The sequence below is a fragment of the Mastigoproctus giganteus genome, chromosome 9 (genome assembly GCF_048544385.1).
Source record: "Mastigoproctus giganteus isolate SK-2022 chromosome 9, ASM4854438v1, whole genome shotgun sequence".
NCBI classification, from domain to species: domain Eukaryota; kingdom Metazoa; phylum Arthropoda; class Arachnida; order Uropygi; family Thelyphonidae; genus Mastigoproctus; species Mastigoproctus giganteus.
Window position 1 is genome coordinate 217029168 of NC_143583.1, and position 22136 is coordinate 217051303.

At 38.7% G+C, this 22136-nt stretch overlaps 1 protein-coding gene across 2 annotated transcripts in view; it reads left to right on the top strand.

Annotated features, from left to right (window-relative positions):
• Window positions 1–22136, top strand: part of LOC150081124 (uncharacterized) — a 1253880-nt gene that overhangs the window by 368014 nt on the left and 863730 nt on the right. For both annotated transcript variants that reach the window (XM_090381132.1, XM_090381131.1), the window contains exon 12: window positions 19388–19441. In XM_090381132.1, coding sequence (XP_090237258.1) covers window positions 19388–19441 — 54 coding nt within the window. The remainder of the gene's footprint in view (window positions 1–19387; window positions 19442–22136) is intronic.

Consider the following 22136-nt stretch of genomic DNA (forward strand, 5'->3'; position numbering starts at 1 on the left):
TATTGCTATTACTTTTGACCGAGGAACTCTCTTACTGTCCTACAGGTATTTAGATCGTGGTTTTCTGGAGTTACATATATGTGTACTCTGGGAGGCATATTGCTGCTAGGTTCTTATGGAGGCTCTTTGGCACAATGCCAGTGGTTGACACAGTTATTGGGATGGTCATTACTTGATCCATATACCACATTTCTTTAACTTCCTGTCATGAGGAAAAGGTCTTCCCGATCCTTTTCCTCATATGTTTTCCAAAGGTAACTATTTCCTTCTTGTTGATGAGAGTTATGTCTGGTCTGTGCAGGATCATCTTGTCTGTTATTATGGCACAGTACCAGTATAGTTTGTGAGTGGGGGTCTCTAGTACGACCTGAGGTTCATACTTATAATACTTTCAATATAGTATAACACAACATTATTACACTTTCTTTGATCAGCTGGTATTTTTGCACTAGCTTCTAATGCATACTGTGATGATGTGCTAAATTGTATCTGGGGCAAGGGGCATCATTGACATGTGTCATCTATTACTCCAGCATCATTGACATGTGTCATCTATTACTCCAGCATCCTTGGTGATGTGTTTCCTGTTGTTCCTGGTGTTAATTACCTGGTCTTGGATGGCAAGCATGAATCCTTTGGTCTCTGGGAAGAGCCTTTCCCCATTTGTGAGGCAAGCATTGAAAGCCATCTTATCTATGTAGTCTTGTTGAAGGTCATTGTAGTGTCTGCTATGGAGCTTTCTTCACCCATCTTTCTGTCTTTGTTTCTTCTGTGGGGTATGGTCTCTTTGTTAAGGATTAGTACTGTGTGCACCATTTGCCTATTTTTCTTATGGCTTGGGAAATCGGTGCTGTTGTTACTTGTAAGTAATTCTGCAGTTTCTTAATCGTTGACTTCTCTCATTTGATGAGGTCAGTCAGTCCACTTGGAGATTCTTTGTCATCATTATCCTGGCTAATCTCATAATTACTGATGGTATTTCTCAGTCAGGCAGGCTTTGTTCTCCTTGTGCTCAAATTGGTGAGCCTTCATCACCCTAGATATTTGTAGGTCTCTCCCTATGCCATGGGTATGAAGTTGAAAAATATGTAATTAATGATATCGAAATTTCACATGATTATTTAATGAAAAAAACTTTCAAGCCTACAGGTAAGTAAGGCTTCTGGGGTTGATGGCATTTACTTATAATCTTAAGGGAGATGGCAAGTGAGTGCATTGAACCATTGAGGCTAATTATGAGAGCATCACTGGACTCTGTAGTGATTCTGTTGGATTGGAGAAGTGCCAATGTATCCCTAATACATAAGGGTGGTCTAAGAGTGAAGTGGAAAATTTAAGGGCGGTCAGTCTAACTTCAGTAATAGAGAAAATCATGGAAACAATGATCAAGCGTAGAATTCTGAAGGATACTCAGCATGGTTTTGTAAAGGGAAAATCATATTTAACTAATCTGGTTAGCTTTTTGACAGGGTCACTCGTGAGCTAGATTTAGGGAATAATTTTGACATTGTTTAATTGGATTTCAGCAAAGCTTGTTTGTTTGTTTGTTTGTTGTTTGGAGCATTAGCAACTAAGGCCATATTGCTCCGGGATATGCGGTGGTCATTCCCTGACCTTTCCGCATCCTCCGTATTTGGTGGTGACAGGCTCAAACCCCAGTCTAATCAAGAAGCGTGTGGTACGCACTGCTGCTCCTTCCCACATGGCTACGGAGGCGCCTTTCAGCAAAGCATTTGACTCAGACCCACAGTGGTTACTTTATAAGCTGGAACAGATTGGAATCACAGGAAAAAATCCTTAAATGGATAGCAGGGTGGCTTCAGGGCAGGAGGCAGAGGGTTGTGATAAATAGTTATTCCTTAGATTGGGTTTATGTAAGAAATGGGGTTCCCCAAAGATCAGTATTAGAACTATTGTTTTTGATTTTCATAAATGACATCAGTGAAGGGATAGAGGGCATGATGTGTAAATTTGCAGATGATGTAAAGATTGGTAGAGTAGTTAATGATTGCTGCCAAGCAGAGCTTCTTCAGAAGCTCTGAGATAGACTTCAGAGATGGTCAGAAAAATGGCAGCTATGCTTTAATCCAACAAAGTGTAAGGTATTGCACCCGGGGAACGGTAACCCCAAAATAACTTATACATCACAGGAAAAATCCTTAGATGGATACCTTCAGGGCAGGAGGCAGAAGGTTGTGATAAATGGTTATTCCTCAGATTGGATGGATTAATGTAGGAAGTGGGAGTTCTCCAAGGATCAGTATTAGGACCATAGTGTACAAAGTGTTTGAGGAGCGGGTGCCACTGGGGTTTCCCACAACTGCACTATAAGTACTTTTGTGAAGTATACATTATTCTGTAAAAGCCAGACAAAAGTATTGTGTGTTGTATATGAGAAGTATTATGTTGGGTTCTGTTGTTGTGGTCTGGCTTTTGGACGCAAGACCCCTAATCCCACGTTGCCTGTACACACTGCTAGAAGGTAAGCCAGGCTGCCCATTACTCTCTCGTAGGTCCTGCCACCTAACTGTCTGAGCATTCAGTGACAGAACCTGTTAAAAAAAAAAAAAAAAAAAAAACTGATAGAGATTGTGGAATATGAAAATCAAGTGGGGGGGAATAGTAAGAAATATTGAGACTTAGAGGAAGGCATCCTCAGAATTATTCGGTGGAGTAAACTCCTCTAGACAAGTGGAGGAAGGGAATGGGAGTCAAAAGATACCAAAGAAGAGAGTCTGGTACTGATCGTCCCTTGGCACACAAACCATGATCAAGAGTCAGAGTCCTTTTCTGTGGTTTAGTTATGTCCAAGTAACTGTCACAATTAAAGATGAGCAGGTCGTAGTTGGAAGACCAAATATTAGGACCACAGTTATTTTTGATTTTCATGAATGATGTTGATGAAGGGATAGAGGGTGTGATGTCAAGATTGGTAGAGTAGTTAATGATCACTGCCAAGCAGAGCTTCTTCAGAATGACGTAGATAGACTTCAGGGATGGTCAGAAAAATGGCAGTTATGCTTTAATCCAACAAAGTGTAAGGTGTTACACCTGGGGAACAGTAACCCCAAAATAACTTATACACTTGGTGGAGTTGAACTAAAGCCAGTAATGGAGGAAATGGACTTGGGTTACGGTACGGTCAGACATGAAATTCTCCCAGCATTTTAGACAGGTTGCAAGGAAGGCTCATGGTGTCCTGTAAAATGTTCAATAAATCAATGATTTATTGAACATTTGTTAGTAAAGATAAGGACATCATAAGTCCATTATATAAGACTTATGTCATTATTATTAGACACACTTGAAGTACTGTGTCCAAGTATGGAGATAGCACCTAAAGAAAGACATTTAACTTCCTGAAAGGGTCCAAAGATAGGTAACTTGCCTGATGAGATTGGCAAAAGGGCATCCATATGAGGAAAAACTTCAAATATGTAGGTTGCAGAACTTGGAAACTAGGCACCTTAGAGGAGACTTGATTGATGTGTTTAAGGCTCTGAGAGGCATAAGTAAAATGAATGAGGATGAAATTATCACAGTTATAAATGATTCTAGAAATAGAGCCATAAATTAAAGTTATGGAGGGAGATGTTTAGACTGGGTTTCAGGAAGTTTTATTTTAGCCTTCTTCTTCTTCAAGAGGAGTGTTTCCATTTACAATGGGTTTCCTCAGCCCACCAGTTATTTCCTGTCAGGAATTTTTTTCCGCCATAAAGTGCGGTTCAAGGTGTCTTGGTCGGTTAAGCCTCAGGCTGTCATGCACTCCCGTACTCCATCCATCCATGTCCTCTTAGGTCTTCCTCTTCTCCTTCTTCCAGGAGGTATCCATTCCAGGATAGCCTTTGGATATCTGTTTTCTTGCATCCGTTTTACATGTCCATACCATGTTAGATGCTTTTCTTTGATGGTGTCAATAATAGTCTTTCTCACTTCCCTTATATCTTCATTCCGTTTTCTGTCTCTTCTAGAAGTTCCTGCTGAGCGTCTCCAAAAATCCATTTCTGTGGAGAGCAATTTGTTTTCCGCTCGCCTTTTCAATGTCCAGGTTTCCGCTCCATGCAATAGAAGACTTTGTATAATCGTTTGAAATATAAGTTTCTTTGTTTTATTTAGGATATTTTTGCTCCACAGAACAGAGTTTAACATGCCAATAGCCTTTCTGCCATCTGTAATTCTCTTATTGATCTCTGCTTGGGATGATCCATCACTTTGTAAGATTGATCCCAGATATTTGAATTTATCGACTTGTTTGATTTTAAAACCTGCAATATTTAGAACGTGTCCTGGCCCTGAACACAACATTTCAGTCTTGCTAAAATTTATTTTTAGATCCCATTGTTTATATTCCTCAAACAATTGGCGACATGCATACTTTGCATCTTCTAAGTCTTGTGCTATCACCACCTGATCATCTGCAAAAAGTAAATTGTGAATATAGGTGTTCTTATTAATCGGCAATCCGATTTTATTACATTTTTTTGACCAGGATCTTAGGCAGATGTCAATATAAATTTTGAAAAGTGTTGGTGACATGCAACAACCTTGTAATAAGCCTTTTGAAGTGTGGAATTCAGGTGACAAAGCTGATCCCACTTTAATTCTGCATCTATTATTCTGTAAATTGCCTTAATAATGTTAATCAGTTGTCCATCAATATTTGCCTCTTTCAGTGCTTCCCATAAGAGTTTTCTTGGAACACTGTCATATGCCTTTTCAAGGTCAACGAAAATCATAAAGATTTTTTTTCCCTTTTGATTGGCATTTTTCAAGGATCTGTCATACTGTTGAGATATGATCTATACATGACCTCCCAGCTGAAAAACCACTTTGTTCTTCTGATACCTTGATTCGGGCTTCTAAATGGTTCCTGATCCATTTTCCAAGGATCTTTAACAGCGGGTTCAGGATGCATATTCCTCTGTAATTTGAACAGCTTTTCCGATTGCCCTTCTTATAAATTGATGTAATATATCCTGTTATCATTTCTTTCGGTATTTCTTCTCCTCTCAGTATACTATTTAACAGTTTTTGTATCAGAACAGCCACTCCTCTTCCTCCATATTTCAGAAGTTCCATGTAAACTCCTCCAGGACCAGATGATTTGCCATTCCTTCCTTCCTTCCTTTAGCAGGAGTTCCACTTCCCTAACAGAAACTTTTAAGCCCGAGTCTTCTACACCAAAATCCTCCATTGTCTTGAACTCTTCCCAGTCTTCTTTTAAAAGTCCTTCATAGTACTCTGTCCAGTCTTTCAAAGGTATTAATTGCAAACCAGCATTGTGTTTATTCTGTTTTCTCAAGTCTCTAAGGACCTTCCACGATTCCGCTGATTGCTTGAAGCCCAATTTGCTATTAATAGTTGCACATTTCCTTTTCCATTCTTCATTTTTCGTTTCTACTACCAACCGATTGGCTATTTTCTTTTTTTCAACATAAATGTTCCTATATGCATCATTTCTATCACCCAGCCGTTTCTTATATGCAAGTTTCTTTTCCTCTACAGCAACTCTTACTTTCTCTGTAATCCAGGTCTTTTTTGGTCCTTGGCTCTTCTTCTTTTTGCCTAGGGTTTCATGAGCTATTTTTTTAACAGTATTTTTTAAATATTCGTAGATTTCTTCAGTATTACCTTTTATCTCTATGTTAATTGCAGCATCCAGTCTTTGGGTGAAGTTGTTTCTAATGCTGTCGTCCAGGAGTAGGTCAATGTTAAATTGATCCACTTGTAGCATTTCTCCTTCCCTGCATTGTTGCTTGTCCACACATATTTTCTTAATCCAGTTCCACCTCAGTGTTGTTTTAACAAGAAAATGGTCAGATCCACATTCAGCTCCTCTATAAACTCTGACATCTTTCAATACATATGTCCCTGAATATTTTGAAATAATGTAATCTATAACTGATCTAATTTGTCTTGTCTCCTGTGACCAAGGATATTTATGGATATCCTTGTGTTGGAAAAATGTGTTGTTTATTCTCAAGTCGAACTGTTCACAAAGATTGCATAGTCTATCTCCATTGTCACCTCTCTTTCTCTCCAAATCTTCCAATAACTTTGCTATTTTGTTCAGTTCCTACTCTTGCATTGAAATCTCCCATTAGAAATATCTCTTTGTTCTTAGGAATATTTTCTATTAGTTCTCTCAGATCCTCCCAAAATTCATCCTTCAAGGTATTGGTGGTGTCATTAGTCGGGGCATATATTCCCAAAATACATATTTCTCTCCCGTATATTTTCAGTTCCAATGAGATCATTCTTTCATTAATAAATTGCCAGTTTTTGATTTTGTGTCTCAATTTCTTTTTAACAGCAATAGAAACTCCTGCTCTTGCTCTTTCACTCTTATCAACTCCACTCCAAAAATGGTAGTATTCTCCCATTATTTCCTCTCCACATCCCTTTATCTTTGTCTTTGATAACACGACTATGTCTAACTTGCTTGAATTTGTGCAGTTCATCTGAAAGAAAGTTTCTTTTAGTTGAAAGGCCTTGAATATTCCAGCATCCCAAAATCATAGTCCTTTTCCGTTTGCCGAGTCGTTTCCGAAAGTGCAGTCCATTTTCATTTTCACTTGTAGGTCTTTTAGCATTTGTGTATTTTTTACACTGAATGAGGAGCTAGCCCGTTGCAGCAACCCCCAACCTGGAGGGCCGGGTTATCTCTCTTAGTCTAGCCCCTACCCTTTGACCTGTCCGGCTTGTTTTAGCTAGTGAGTTAAATTACAGGAATAAGTTGGATGAGTGTTTGAGGCTGACGGTTTGGGTAAATTCAAAGGTCAGCTGGATACCTATGGGAGGAGGAGTGAAATGCATAGGTTTTACATTTTCTTTTCTTTTATTAATTATTTATATTTTTAAATTTTCTTCTTTTTATTTTATTCTTTTTTTGGCTGGTGCAGCATAAGCCATATACTTCCTTGCACCATATGACCCTTGCTAATACTAATGCTAAACCTGTTATACACTTTATTTTGAGCTTTTCTTACCTCCGTGCACTTGGCAGTCCACCACGACTTCGAATAGAGAGGGGAAATTATGAAGAAGAAGAATTTTTTTATTGTATACCCAAGGCACACACCACCATACACGATGCCCTTCATGGCTATAATAAATAAATATAATAAATTTGCAATTACAATTACAAAATTGTTGAAATTGAACATAAGAAATGCACCTAGGTTGGATGAGATCTATCCAGATGTATTAAAGGAAGCAGCAAAGGAAGTCAACAAAACTTTAGCCATAATTATGAAAGCTTCCTTGGACTCAGAGGGCGTTCCCATGTACTGGGGATGTGCAAATGTGTTCCCAATTCACAAAGGGGAATCTAAGGCTGACATAAATAATTACAGATCTGTTAGTTTAACTTCTGTTCAAGGGAAAATAATGGAGTCAATGGTTAAGGAGGCAATGCAGGATCATCTAGACAAGACAGCAGTTATAGTTAAGACACATCATGGGTTTTTTAAGGAGAAGTCTTGTCTGACAAATTTGATTGGATACTATGATGTGGTAACAAAGGAACTGGATACAAAAAATAATTTTGATATCGTATACTTGGATTTTAGGAAAGCTTTTCATACTGTTGCACATGGAAGAATACTGTACAAATTGTAAGCCATTATTGGCAAGTTGCTATAATGGATAAAAGGATCATTGAGTAGGAGAAGACAGTGGTAATTAATGGACAAATATGTAGTACTTTACATTTGTCAACGTTAAACTTCATTTGCCACCTCTCAGCCCAGCTGCTCAACCTTTCCAGATTCTGTTGCAGCAGCATAGCGTCAGTAGTGTCCTTAACAACCCTGCCAACCTTTGTATCATCTGCAAACTTGGACATTAAGCTTGATATACCATCATCAATATCATTTATAAATACAGAAAACAATAATGGACCCAACACTGAACCCTGAGGGACTCCACTAATAACATTAGTCCATGATGAGCAGTGTCCATTGATTATTGAAATTGATTCTTGCACTGCTTCTATTGGAATGATCAGCAGCCTAGAAAACAAGATGCAGGATATTTCAGAGACTGCTGGGAGTCATTGCGGCACAAGTAAACGCATGGGTTTTGTTAGGATAGCTAAGAATAGGAACAGGTGCATGTATACTTGCACATACACCAATGCTAGGAGTTTGGTAAATAAATTTGATGAATTTGAGGTATTGCTCAAAACATCAAAGGCAGATATTGTTGGGATATCAGAGATGTGGTGTCACACAGAAATAAGGAATGCAGAACTGGAATTTGGGTAGTACAATGTGCACAGAAAGGATAGACAGGATAGGAAGGACACTGCACTTCGTGGACTTCTGCTCTTCTTTTATTAGAGGAATCACGCAGGGTTCAGTGTTGGGCCCATCGTTGTTTTCTGTATTTATCAGTGATATTGATGAAGGTATATCAGGGTTAATGTCTAAGTTTGCAGATGATATGAAGGTTGGCAGGGTTGTTAATGACAATAATGAAAGTACACTACTGGAACAGAATCTGGAAAATTTGAGTAGATGGACTGAGAGGTGGCAACTGAAGTTTAACATTGACAAATGTAAAGTACTGCATATGGTAGCAGTAACCCCCAGAGTAAAGCATGAACTGGGTGGTATTATGCTCAGGGTAGTGGAGAATGAAATGGATTTGGGTGTAATTGTGAAGTCAGATATGAAGTTTTCTGAGTAGTGCAGACAGGCTGCAAGAGTAGCTCATGGTGTCTTGTCAGTGATATACAGGAATTTTCCTAGCAGGGATAAGGAGGTGATTGCCCCCTTTTATAAGGCAATGGTCAGGCCATACCTTGAGTACTGCATACAGATCTTGAAGCCTCATTTTAGGAAGAATGTAGATCTGCTGGAACAAGTAAAAAGAAGGGCCATGAGGCTGGTGTGGGAAACAAAGGGTTGCTGTTACCAAGAAAGGCTTAAGTTCTGCAAATTGCAGCCTCTGCAGACTAGGCACCTGCAAGGCCTTATGCACCTGTTGGAAGTTTGGTTTGGTTTTTTTTTTTTTTTTTTTTTTTTTTTTTTTTTAGGAGCATTAGCAACTAAGGCCATATTGCTCCGGGATATGCGGTGGTCATTCCCTGACCTTTCCGCATCCTCCATATTTGGTGGTGACGGGCTCGAATGTTGGAAGTGTATAAGATCTTGAATGGTTTGAGCAAGCTCAGTGTTGATGGGATTCTTCCTCTTGCTCACATTACTTCCCTGAGGGGACATAAATTCAAATTGAGGAAATACATTTGTAGAATAGATGTGCGGAAATTTGCCTTTAGCCAGCGGGTAGTTATATATATATATATATATATATATATATATATATATATATTTTTTTTTTTTTTTTTTTTTTTTTAGGAAAACCCCAACACAAGAGGTATTAGAACCTATAGTACCGTGCTTGGGTTTGAGGTTGAGAAGACAAGTGAAGATATTTGTTGACATTAGACTTGAACTTCTGTCAACTGTAATTTTCAGGAAAGACATATGAAGAAAGGTTGTTCCAGAAAACGGCAGTTGAATGAATAAATGAGGAAGATGAAATGTTGGTTCTGTGTGTTTGAAGTTGGACAGTAAATGGATGTTGGCTGGTGGCAGCACGTGTTCAGACTGTTTTGAAAGAGAGAGCAAGAATTATAGAAGCCAATTCAGAAAAACAGTGCCCATGGAAGTAGTACTAGTAGTAGTGGCATGTGATGCAAGAAAGCAAGTGTATGAGCTTATGCAGCATCAGCCAAAAAAAAAAAAAAAAAAATCACACCATTCCCTCCAAATGCCTGTCCAGTTCCTCCTTAAATTTATTTATTTATCAACTTCCACAACGACAGATGGAAGTTTGTTCCAGCAATTAACCACCCGCTGGCTAAAGGCAAATTTCCACACATCTATTCTACATCTGTCTTCTCTTGATTTGAATTTATGCCCCCTTAGGGTCGTAATCTGAACAAATGGAAGGATCCCATCACAATTCAGCGTGCTCAATCCATTCAAGGCCTTATACACCTCAATCAGATCACCGCACAGGTGCCTAGTAGTCTCCAGCTGCTGCAATTTAAAGAACTTAAGCCTCTCTTGGTAAGAGGATCCCTTCATTCCCCTCACCAATCTTGTTGCCCTTCTCTGCACACGCTCAAGTAAATCTACATCCTTCCTAAAATGAGGCCTCTAGACCTGTACGCAGTACTCAAGGCGTGGCCTGACCCCATTGCCTTATACAGAGGGATAATCACCTCCTTTTCCCTGCTGGCAAAATTCCTATATATCATTGACAAAACCCCATGACGTGCCCTAGCAGCCTGTCTGCATTGCTCAGAAAACTTCATATCTGACTGCACAATTACTCCCAGGTCTTTTTCATTTTCTTCCACTTTAAGTGTTGTACCACACAGTTGGTACGTTTCTCTGGGGTTACTTCTACCCATATGCAGTACTTTGCATTTATCAAGGTTAAAATTCAGTTGCCACTTCTTAGCCCATCTTCCCAAATTATCTAGATCCTGCTGCAGTAGCACACTGCCATTACTGTCATTAACAACCGTGCCAACCTTTGTATCATCTGCAAACTTCGACATTAAGCCTGTTATACCTTCATCAATATTAGCATTAGCATTAGTAGAGGCATATGATTCAAGAAAGCAAGCTTATTCAGCATCAGCCAAGAAAAAAAAAACACCACTCCCATTTCACCCCTCCGTTCGCTCGAAATACCTGTCCAGTTGAGCCTTAAATTTGTTTAGGCTATCAACTTCAACAACAAGTGATGGAAGTCGGTTCCACCAACCAACCACCCGCTGGCCAAAGGCAAATTTCCGAACATCTGTCCGACATCCGTCCTTCCTCAATTTGAATTTATGCCCTCTGAGCAAGATGAAGAATCCCATTGGCATTGAGCATGCTCAAACCATTCAAAGCCTTATACACCTCTATCAGATCACCTCGCTGGTGCCTAGTCTCCAGACTCTGTAATTTGCAGAACTTAAGCCTTTCTTCAAAAGAGCAACCCTTTGTTCCATTCACTAATCTTGTTGCCCTTCTCGGTACCCGTTCCAGCAGCTCTACATCCTTCTTGAAATAAGGCCTCCAGACCTGTATACAGTACTCAAGATGTGGCCTAACCATTGCCTTATACAAGGGAATAATCACCTCTTTATCCCTGCTAGAAAAATTCCTGTATATCATTGACAAGACACCATGAGCTACTCTTGCAGCTCGTCTGCACTGCTCAGAGAACTTCATATCTGCCTGCACAATTACCCCCAGGTCCTTTTCATTCTCCACCACTGTCAGTGTAGTACCGCAGAGTTGATACGTTGCTCTGGGGTTACTGTTTCCCATATGTAGTACTTTACATTCGTCAATGTTAAACTACATTTGCCACCTCTCAGCCCATCTGTTCAACCTTTCCAGATCCTGTTGCAGCAGCATAGCGTCAGTGGTGTCCTTAACAACCCTGCCAACCTTTGTATCATCTGCAAACTTGGACATTAAACTTGATATCCCATCATCAATATCATTCATAAACACCGAAAACAACAACGGACCCAACACTGAACCCTGAGGAACTCCACTAATAACATTAGTCCACGTTGAGCAGTGTCCATTGATTACCACTCTCTGTCTTCTGCCACTCAACCATCCCCTTATCCATAGCAGCAATTTGCCTCCAATGCCACACTGCTCCAATTTGTGCAGCAGTCTTCCATGTGCAACAGTATCAAAAGCCTTTCTAAGATCCAAATATATAATATCAAAGTTATTCCCTGCATCCAGTTCTTTTGTGACTACATCATAGTATCCAATCAAATTGGTCAGGCAAGACCTGCCCTTAACAAAACCATGCTGCATCTGAGCTATAACTGAATTCTTGTCCAGATGATCCTGCAGTGCTTCTTTAACCAGTGCCTCCAACACTTTCCTGGAACAGAAGTTAAACTCACAGGTCTATAATTACTTGTGTCAGCCTTTGATCCTCCTTTGTGAATTGGGGTCATATTTGCACATCTCCAGTCTATGGGTACCTCCTCTGAGTCCAAGGAAGCTCTCAAAATTATGGTGAAGGGTTTGCTTATTTCCTTTGCTGCCTCCTTTAATATAACTGGATAGATCCCATCCACCCCGGGTGCCTTTTTTATGTTTATCCTCAACAATCTCTCCTCCAGTGTCCTCTCAGTTATTACAAAATCATCCAGCTCACTGCCAATGTTTACTTTACCTACATCATTCTCCTTCCTGAATAACTCCTCATGCGTGAATGTAGAGCAAAATACTCGTTTAGATTGTTAGCCACCTGAGCAGGATCCTCAACTGTTGAACCATCAATATCCACTGGACCAATCTGATTCATCCCTTTCCTTCTTGAGTTTAAATAGGTAAAGAACTCTTTTCTGTTTTTCTTTGCGTCCTTTGCCAAGGATTTTTCGTAGTCTGCCTTTGCTTGCCTAATCTCCTTTGTGACTTGGTTACAGACCAACTTATATCTATCATAGGCTTCCATGTCACCCATTAATTTGTATGTATACCATGCATTTTTCTTCTCTGCGTCTCATTAGTTCATCTGACAACCATTTAGGCCTAAACCTTGAACAATATTTCTTAGTTGGTATATCATTGATAAAAATACAGTGGACCTAACACCGAACCCTGTAGGACTCTACTAATAAAATTAGTCCACGAAGAGCAGCACCTGTTGATTACCCCCCCCTCTATCTTCTCCCACCTAACCATCCTTTTATCCATTGTAGCAACTTACCCTTAATACCATTCTGCTCCAATTTGTACAATAGTCTTCCATGCACAACAGTGTCAAAAGCTTTTCTGAACTCCAAATATATGATATCAAAATTATTTTTTGCATCCAGTTCCTTTGTAACCACATCATAATATCCTATCAAATTTGTCAGACAAGACTTTCCCTTAACAAACCCATGCTGTGTCTGAATTATTGCTGCAGTCTTGTCTAGATGATCCTGCAATGCATCTTTAACCAGTGACTCCATTATTTTACCCGGAACAGAAGTTAAACTAACTGGTCTGTAATTAGTCGTGTCACCCTTCAATCCCCCTTTGTAAATTGGGGATACATTTGCACACCTCCAGTCCATGGGATCCTCCTCTGAGTCCAAGGACGCTCTCATAATTATGGCTAAGGGTTTGCTTAGTTGCTTTGCTGCCTCCTTTAATATAACTGGATAGATCCCATCCACCCCAGGTGCTTTTCTTATGTTTAACTTCAACAATTTCTCCTCCACTTTGCTTTCCGTTATTCCAAAATCATTAAGTATCCTGCTACAATTTGATAACCTTCTGCCATTTTCAAACCTTAATAATTCCTCATGTGTGAATGTAGATGCAAAATACTCATTCGGTTTGTTTGCTATCTCAGCAGGATCATCAACAGTCGAACCATAGAAGTCAAGTGGACCAATCAGATTCATCCCCTTCCTTTTAGAGTTTATATAAGTAAAGAAATCCTTGCTGTTTTTCTTAGCATCTTTTGCCAAGGATTTCTCGTAATCTACCTTCGCCTGCGTAACCTCCCTTGTCACCTGATTACAGACTAGCTTATATCTGCCATAGGCTTCTGAGTCGCTTGATAATTTATATGCATCCCATTTATTTTTCTTCTCTAGTACGAGTCTCATTAGTTCATTAGATAACCATTTAGGCCTAAACCTTGAACAGTATTTCTTAATAGGTATGAAACTTTTAGTAGCTTCCACGATTAATTCCTTGAATGCTTCCCACTTAGAATTTACTGTTGGTAACATCGTCAGTTGATCCCACTGTACAGAATTTAAACACTGTCGGAGAGCACTGTACTCACCTTTATGGAAGCAAAAACCCTTTCCTTTACCCCCGATGGTAATTGAATCTTTAAGTAAATCCCACATCAGTACGCTGTGATCACTGCCACCTAGTGGTTCCTTTATCTGCAAATTCTTAATACACGAATGATCACTGCTGATAACCAGATCAAGAGTATTACTTTCTCTGGTTGCCTCTCGAACATGCTGCTGCAGAAAACAATCATCCAATAAATCCACAAAAGTCTGACTAGTGTGTGAGTGACCAACCCACAAGATCCAGTCAATATCTGGGAAGTTAAAATCCCCCATTATAAGACATTCCGATTTACTAGCCCACTCTATTTCTCTGTACAATTGTTCATTGTACTCAATCCATTGTACTCATTAGGCCTATAACACACTCCTACTCTTATTTTTGCTTTGCAGTGCTTATGTCACACAAAACTGACTCAACAGTGCACTGTTCATCTATATCAACTGGATGCACTTCTTTTGATTTTATGTTTTTCTTAATTAACAGCATAACACCACCTCCCTTTCTATCCTGTCTATCCTTTCTGTACACATTGTACTCCCCAAATTCCAGTTCAGCATTCGGCATGCAGCAGAAACAGTACATCTATTAGACAGCGAGTGGAGAGATGAGTCTTTAATTAACCTAACTGCCCTCTTGTGAATGGAATCTAGAAGCCTGAGAGAGGTTTTGTAGGCACCATCCCAGATGTGGGAACAATATTCCATGGTAGGGCAGATTTGCGATTTGTACAGAGTGAACAGCTGTTTGGAAAAAAAGTAACTCTGAGAGCAAAAGAGAAAACCAAGTTTTTTAGATGCAGGGAAAGCAATTTTTGTAATGTGCTTGTGCCAAGAGAGATTAGAATTTAGGGTAATCGCCAAAAGAGATATATCAACTTGCCTAGAAATTGGAGTGTCACCAAAGATAAGCATAGGAACAGAAGAATCCTTTTTTTTTTGCAAGATATAAGACAAGACTGAGTTTTAGAAGGATTGAAATCAGCTAAGTTGTTTTTGTCCCACTGGGGAGTTACCTGGAGATCAGCATTTAAAGAATTGGTAGCAGATATTTGAGAGTTGAAGCTGTTTGAGCAGGGCAAGGTTGTTTTTCTCAAAATGGAAAGTGGAATACAATGTGCTATCATCGGAAAACTATGGATAGGATTGCCAGTCAATGGAAGAAGGTGATTAGTATGCAAGAGGAAAGAGTGGGGGAAAGAACTGAACCTTGGAGGACACCAGCATTAGTCGAGAAGTTAGAAGATAGTCAGCCATCTACCATCATCCTCAGTGAGTGATCAGAGAGAAAACTGGATAACCAATTACAAAAAAACAGTTTGTAAACCATAAGATGGAAGCTTGTTTAGAAGACCTTTATGCCAAACGTTTCTATTGAATTTGTCCATAAATGGGTAACATAAGCCAGTATATCACCAGTGGATCAACCCTGATGGAATCCGTACTGGTGATCATTGATCAGATGGAAGGTTTCTAGGTAATTGGATATTTGGAACAAACTTCCAACTGTTGTAGTGGAGGTCTAAATAAGTTCAAGGCAGAACTAGAAAAACATATGGAGTGAATGGATGGGTGAAATGGGAAGATTTTTTTTTTGGGTGCTGCTCTATAAGCTTGCTTTCTTGTGTCATATGCCTCTACTAATGCTAATAAATCCTAAGGATAATTTGGTGGTAGTAAAGATCTCTATCTTGGCAGCAAATACAGAAGACCTGTCAGTTGCATTGTAAGAAAATGATTTTCACATTAAAGGTTGAAATTGTTAATGACTGAAACTTTCTTTACCTTTCTAAATATGGATCCAGTTTTACTCAAATAGTTTTTGAAGTGACAGATTTGTTGTTTTTCAAAGAGTAATAGCATGAAATAATTTCAGTCCTGCACAATAATTTTGTAACTTTACTTCTTTCCTTGCAATGTCGTGCTTGTGTTTTAAGTGTATTATTCTGATTGGACATTGAACAGTTTCTTGTTGTTGTTAAAATTTATACACCGGTTAGGTCTCTAATTAGACTGTGTCAAAAAAAAAAAAAAATGTTATTGTGATATATTCAGTCATATATAAATTGAGAATTCTGAGAACATCAGAAATATAGTAATGCAAGAAGTTAATGTAAAAAAAAAAAAAATATATATATATATATATATATATCGTAAAGATTAATAGGAGGAGTATTAAAAAGGAAATTGAAATCTACGGTGGAAAACATGTAGATATGATTGCTAGTTGCAGGATGCTTATACACGTATAATGAACACTGTAGCTTCATCTTCCGAGTGTCTACTATTATTTTTTTTATTTATTTTATTTATTTATTTTATTTATTTATTTATTCTTTTTTGGTATAACATCTTTTCAATGTGATATTTCCCACAATACGGCCTCCATGCTTACTGGGTGCCAGTCTAAATTATTTCTTATTAATTTTTTTAAAAAAAAATTTCACATATTTTCACATTTTTGGCACTAGTTCACTAGCATACACATTGTGTATCTGTTTACTTTCATTCTTATTCCGCTCATCTAGTTTGATCATGTCGTATTGATTTGATTGCATTGTATTGGGTTAGTTCACATTTATGTAGTCAATTCTTTAGTCTTACTCATCCGTTTCAACTTATTTCCTTTTTGTTGCACTGAATTTATCCTTATAATTACCAGTCTTTAGTTTCCCATTGTGCCTAATACTGTTATATATATGTCCAGGGTCATTACTAGCACAGACAGGAAATCGCGCTCCAACTTTATAATCTTCAATCATATACTGTTCACTTTCCTAAAACTATCATTTTTCCACACTCTGGACTATTAGTGTAATATGAAGGCTGGAGTGTCAAGAAGAAGGATAAGCATTTTCTATGAAAATGCTTATCCTCCTTCTTGGTGCCATTCTTTTATTATTGCCTTACCAAAACCAGGAAAAGATCCTACTATGGTTCAAAATTATAGGCCCATATCTCTCACGAGCTGCTTGGGTAAAATTTTCGAAAGGATGGTTCATAGTAGGCTCACCTACATCCTGGAGTCACAGAATCTCCTTCCAGATCATCAGTATGGCTTTTGAAAAAATAGATCAATCCTACATGTGTTCATCAAAGCTAAATTTCATATCCGCAATGCCTTTGTCAGGAAACAACATCTAGTTATGGTCAACTTAGATCTTGAAAAGACAATTGACACTACCTGGTGTCATGGTATTCTTATGGATCTTGACCATCTGGGATTTAGTGGCCATTTGCCTGAAATAATTAAAAATTTTTTGCAATTGCACACATTTCAGGTCTGGTTTAAAAGCATACTCTCTGCTTTTCACATTCAGGAAGAAGGTGTCTCGCACGGATTGATACTTAGTTCAACACTTTTTGCAGTTAGAGTTAGCAGCATGACACATGATATCCCAAAAACTATTGAAACTTATATGTATGCATACGATCTTACCAGCTCCTGTCAGTCTCAACGTATCAATACCATAGAATGCTAACTCCAACTTTCCATTACCAAGATAGAATCCTGGACTTTAAGGAATGGTTATTGACTATCAGAAAAGAAATGCACTGCCATCTACTTTTGCAAGCATCGGGCTATCCATCCTGTTCCTGAATTACAAATCAACAATACTCCAATCCCGCTTACTACTACTGTCAGATTTCTTGGTCTTATATTAGACAACAAGCTTAATTTCCAAGCTCACATTACTCAATTAAGAAATGTTTGTCTAAAGCATACGAACATACTACGATCAGTCTTATCCGTGTCTTGGGGAGCGGATCGATATACTTCAGTCCATCTTTACAGAACTTTAATCCGTTCATGCTTAGATTATGGCTGTCTAGTATATGACTCCTCCAGAAGTACTACACAACGTCTAAATATCATCCAGCACAGTGCTCTGAGGACTGCGTCAGGCACTTTCAAGACTTCTCCAATCCAAAGTCTTTATATCGAAGTGCATGATTCTCCATTACATCTTTGTAGGAAAACATTACTGCTCCAATATGCTACTAAAATCCAGAGTCTTCCATCGCACCCCTACTATGCATACTACGATCAGTCTTATCCGTGTCTTGGGGAGCAGATCGATATACTTTACTTCATCTTTACAGAACTTTAATCCGTTCACACTTAGATTATGGCTGTCTAGTATATGACTCTGCCGTAGCCAGGTGGGAAGGAGCAGCAGTGCGTAGCACACGCTTCTTGATTAAACCGGGGTTCGAGCCCGTCACCACCAAATACAGAAAGGTCAGGAAATGATCACCGCATGTTCACGGAGCAATATGGCCTTAGTTGCTAATGCTCCTAAAAACCAAATAACAAACAAACATATATGACTCTGCCAGAAGCACTACTTTACAACATCTAAATATCATCCAGCACAGTGCTCTGAGCTGGATGATATTTAGATGTTGTAAAGTAGGGCACTTTCAAGACTTCTCCAATCCAAAGTCTTTATATCGAAGCACATGGTTCTCCATTACATCTTCGTAGGAAAACATTACTGCTCCAATATGCTGCTAAAATCCAGAGTCTTCCATTGCACCCCAGTTGGCAGTATTTTTATAATACTTGTGATTTGTTCTATGAGAGCAAACCAAATGAAAATAGACCTGCTTCTCAGAATTAATGAGCTTGTTCAGATTTGGAATATTGATTTAAGTGATATTTTTCAGGACACAACTGCTCCTGTTCCACCTTGGACATATGTTTCTGTCTCTTAAGATGTATATTTCTTCGGTGGGGGAAAAATGCCACACCTCCTTGCAATATCAGGCAGTTGCACTCAGCTCATGCTACTCTGAACTCCCATGCCTGTAAAATTTATACTGACAGATCAAAAACTGCCAGTACGGTAGGTGCTGCTGCTGCAGTTTTTCCTTCATTCACTGCTACAGCCGCACTACCATTAGACTGCAGTGTTTTCACTGCTGAATTATATGCTATCAAGTTAGCACTTAGTAAAATTATTGAGCTATCCATCTCACCTGCCATAATTTACACAAACTCCCTCAGTGCTGTGTCTGCCATAAGGAAGAATTTCTCATCCTCACATCCTATTTTGGCAATCTCTCTCCATATTGAATGTCTCTCATGATTTATCTCACTTCATAGGAAATGAAGCAAACATAGAAGAACTTTTGATGTACCTAAAATCTATTTACCTGTACAGGAGCATATAATTTAATATTTATAGCTATATGTTGCCTGTAAATAAACAATGAACAGACAAATTTGGCCTCAGTAGCCCTTGTGTCGTTAACCCCCATTCCAACAACAACAACAGCAACAATCAGAAGTATGCTAAGTTATTACTGGAGAGTGAATAAATGAGTGATAGTTAACTTATTTGTGGGGAAAGTTCTGTTTTCAGTTTTCTTTAAGATTAACAGCTAAATTTATGATGTTAAATTACATTCAAAAATGTATTAAAACTTTCATTTGCTGTAAAATGTTCCATCACTTCTTTCAAGGAAATGGTTTTTTTAAATCAACTCATGGAGAGAAGTATAATTCATTTGGTATATTTTTCATATGTACTTTTTCAGAGCATTAAAGGAGAAAAAGGAGATGCTGGATTGCCTGGAGATCCCGGAATTCCTGTAAGTGTTTGTTGTGTGTGTGTTAATTATTTTTATTTAACAGATGAATTATGTTGTGTAGCACTTTCACTGCCAATGCCACAATATGCCTGCCTTGTGTGTAATCCTTCCATGCCAAAGGTGCCATTTTAGCACTTTCCCTGTAATAATTATTTAACATGGTACGTTAATGGCAGAATTTATACTTTTAACACAACTTGTTTTAATTCTAATGTTTTTGGGAGAGAATTTGTTATTTCTTATTAACTGCTAGTTCAAGTTATGAAAAAATGATTTATCATTTTCAACTTGAATATTTTTTGTTAAAATCTATTATGTTTACAAGAAAAATGGTTTCTGCAAGCAATCATTATGTATGAAAAAGTGATTTGTAGGAAAAACTAGCTCATTGTAGTATACATATATGTATGTATCTTTGTTATAGCAGTGTCTCAGAATTCCCTTACACTGTACTTTCTGTCTCTATATTGAGCATTTCTCTGTAGATAGTAGTGTGTTGTGTGAGTTTGTTTATTTAATGATTATTGTTTTGTATGACTGGCCTTGGAAGGCAACCTTCTGATTCCCATCCCTGCTGTGAGAAGGTTGGCTGTCTACTGTACTAAGCTCTGTTTCAGCTAATCCCAGTAAGCACCATGAAAAGTGGTGGGATAGTAAGAGAGGAGAGGGTGGAATATAAAGTTGGGTATAGAATAGGGGAGAAAAGCGGCCTTTCCTACAGGGAGGGATACAGAGTTACTCAACTGGTGTCTCATGCATGCTTTGTTACAACATATGTATGCCACATTACAGCCTCTGCTGGGCAAGTACTAATGTATGTACCAAGTGTAGTTTACACATCCTGGTTTGTCACAGTCAAGTTCATCTACTCATTGATGTCGTGCAACATACAGAATTGTGACAGTGTTTCCATCCAGGGAGCACATGAGCAACACATCATGTGTGAGAAGGAAAGGCAGCAACAGCTGAAAGTCGTGGTGGCATTGCAAATGGTATTAGGAAAGAGGAATGCTATCATTCACACACACACACACACACACTCAGTAGCAAACAAATACATTTTACATGCACATACTTTCATGCATTTTTAATAAGTTTTTAATTTTTTCCAAAAATCCCCCCCCACCAACAGTTTTCATATGAGATCATCTTCCCTCATGAGAGTTTGAAATCAACCAACTTCTGTTTTACTTCCGAAACAAAACGAAATTGTCCTCTACTTCTTTCTGTCTTCATAATCTTTTGGATATCCTCATCCGTATATCTTATAAAATTCTTATGAGATAGAAACAGGAAGAAAAGTTCATCTATTAAAGTAATCAGTGGCCAAGCCAAAAGGGATGGGGGATATCCAAAAGTAGGAGACCGGCAGAATTACTTAACATTAGGGTTGAATTTTAAAGTGTCTGCAATTCTGCCCAGACACGATAGGAGGGAGTATATGATGAGAGCCTTGTCGATCAATTCAGCCCTGGAAAGATTGTGCAAGGCTCAAGGGGTAGATTTTATTCAGCCTGGACTGTACTTGTTAACAGGAGAGATTGCTTCTACAGGGATGGGATACACTTAAATAGAAAGGGTGCAAGAATATTTGCTGATGCTATCGAGGCAGTGTTAGGTGGGTCGGAAAACTGCTAGCTTGGGGGGAGACAAAGACCAATAGATTGACAGTAGCCACTGGCAGAGGTGAAAGAGATTCTTGCACTGCTTCTATTAGAATCAGCAGAAGCCTGGAAAACAAGATGCATGGTATTTCAGAGACTGCTGGGAGCCATTGCGATACAAGTAAACACATGGGTTGTGTTAGGGTAGCTAAGAATAGAAAGAGGTGCAGGTATACTTGCGTGTACACCAATGCTAGGAGTTTAGTAAATAAATTTGATGAATTTGAGGTATTGCTCAAAACATCAAAGGCAGATATTGTTGGGATATCAGAGACGTGGTGTCACACAGATATAAGGGATGCAGAACTGGAATTTGGAGAGTACAACGTCTACAGAAAGGATAGACAGGATAGGAAGGGGGGAGGGGTTATGCTATTAGTTAAGAAACACATAAAAACCAAGGAAGTGAAGCCAGTCGACATCGCTGGACAGTGCAGTGTTGAGTCAGTTTGGTGTGACATAAGCATTGGGAGATCAAAATTGAGAGTAGGAGTGTGCTATAGGCCTAATGACTCTGATGAGTATAATAAGAAACTGTACAGGGAAATAGAGTGGGCCAGTAAATCAGAGAGTCTTATAATGGGAGATTTTAATTTCCCAGATATTGACTGGAATTTGGAGGCTGGTCACTCACACACTAGCAGGGCTTTTGTGGATTTATTGGATGATTGTTTTCTACATCAGCATGTTCAGGAGGCAACCAGAGGGAGTAATGCTCTTGATTTGATTATCAGCAGTGATTCTTCATGCATTAAGAATCTGCAGATAAATGAACCACTAGGTGGAAGTGATCACAGTGTGCTGAAGTGGGATTTACTCAAAGAGGTAACTACCATTAGGGGTAAAGGGAAGAGTTATTGCTTCCGTAAAGGCGACTACGATGGACTGAGACAGTATTTAAATTCTATACAGTGGGACCAACTGATGATGTTACCAACAGCAAATTCAAAATGGGAAGCATTCAAAGAACTTATCTTGGAAGCTACTAGGCTTTACATACCAACTAAGAAATATTGTTCAAGGTTTAGGCC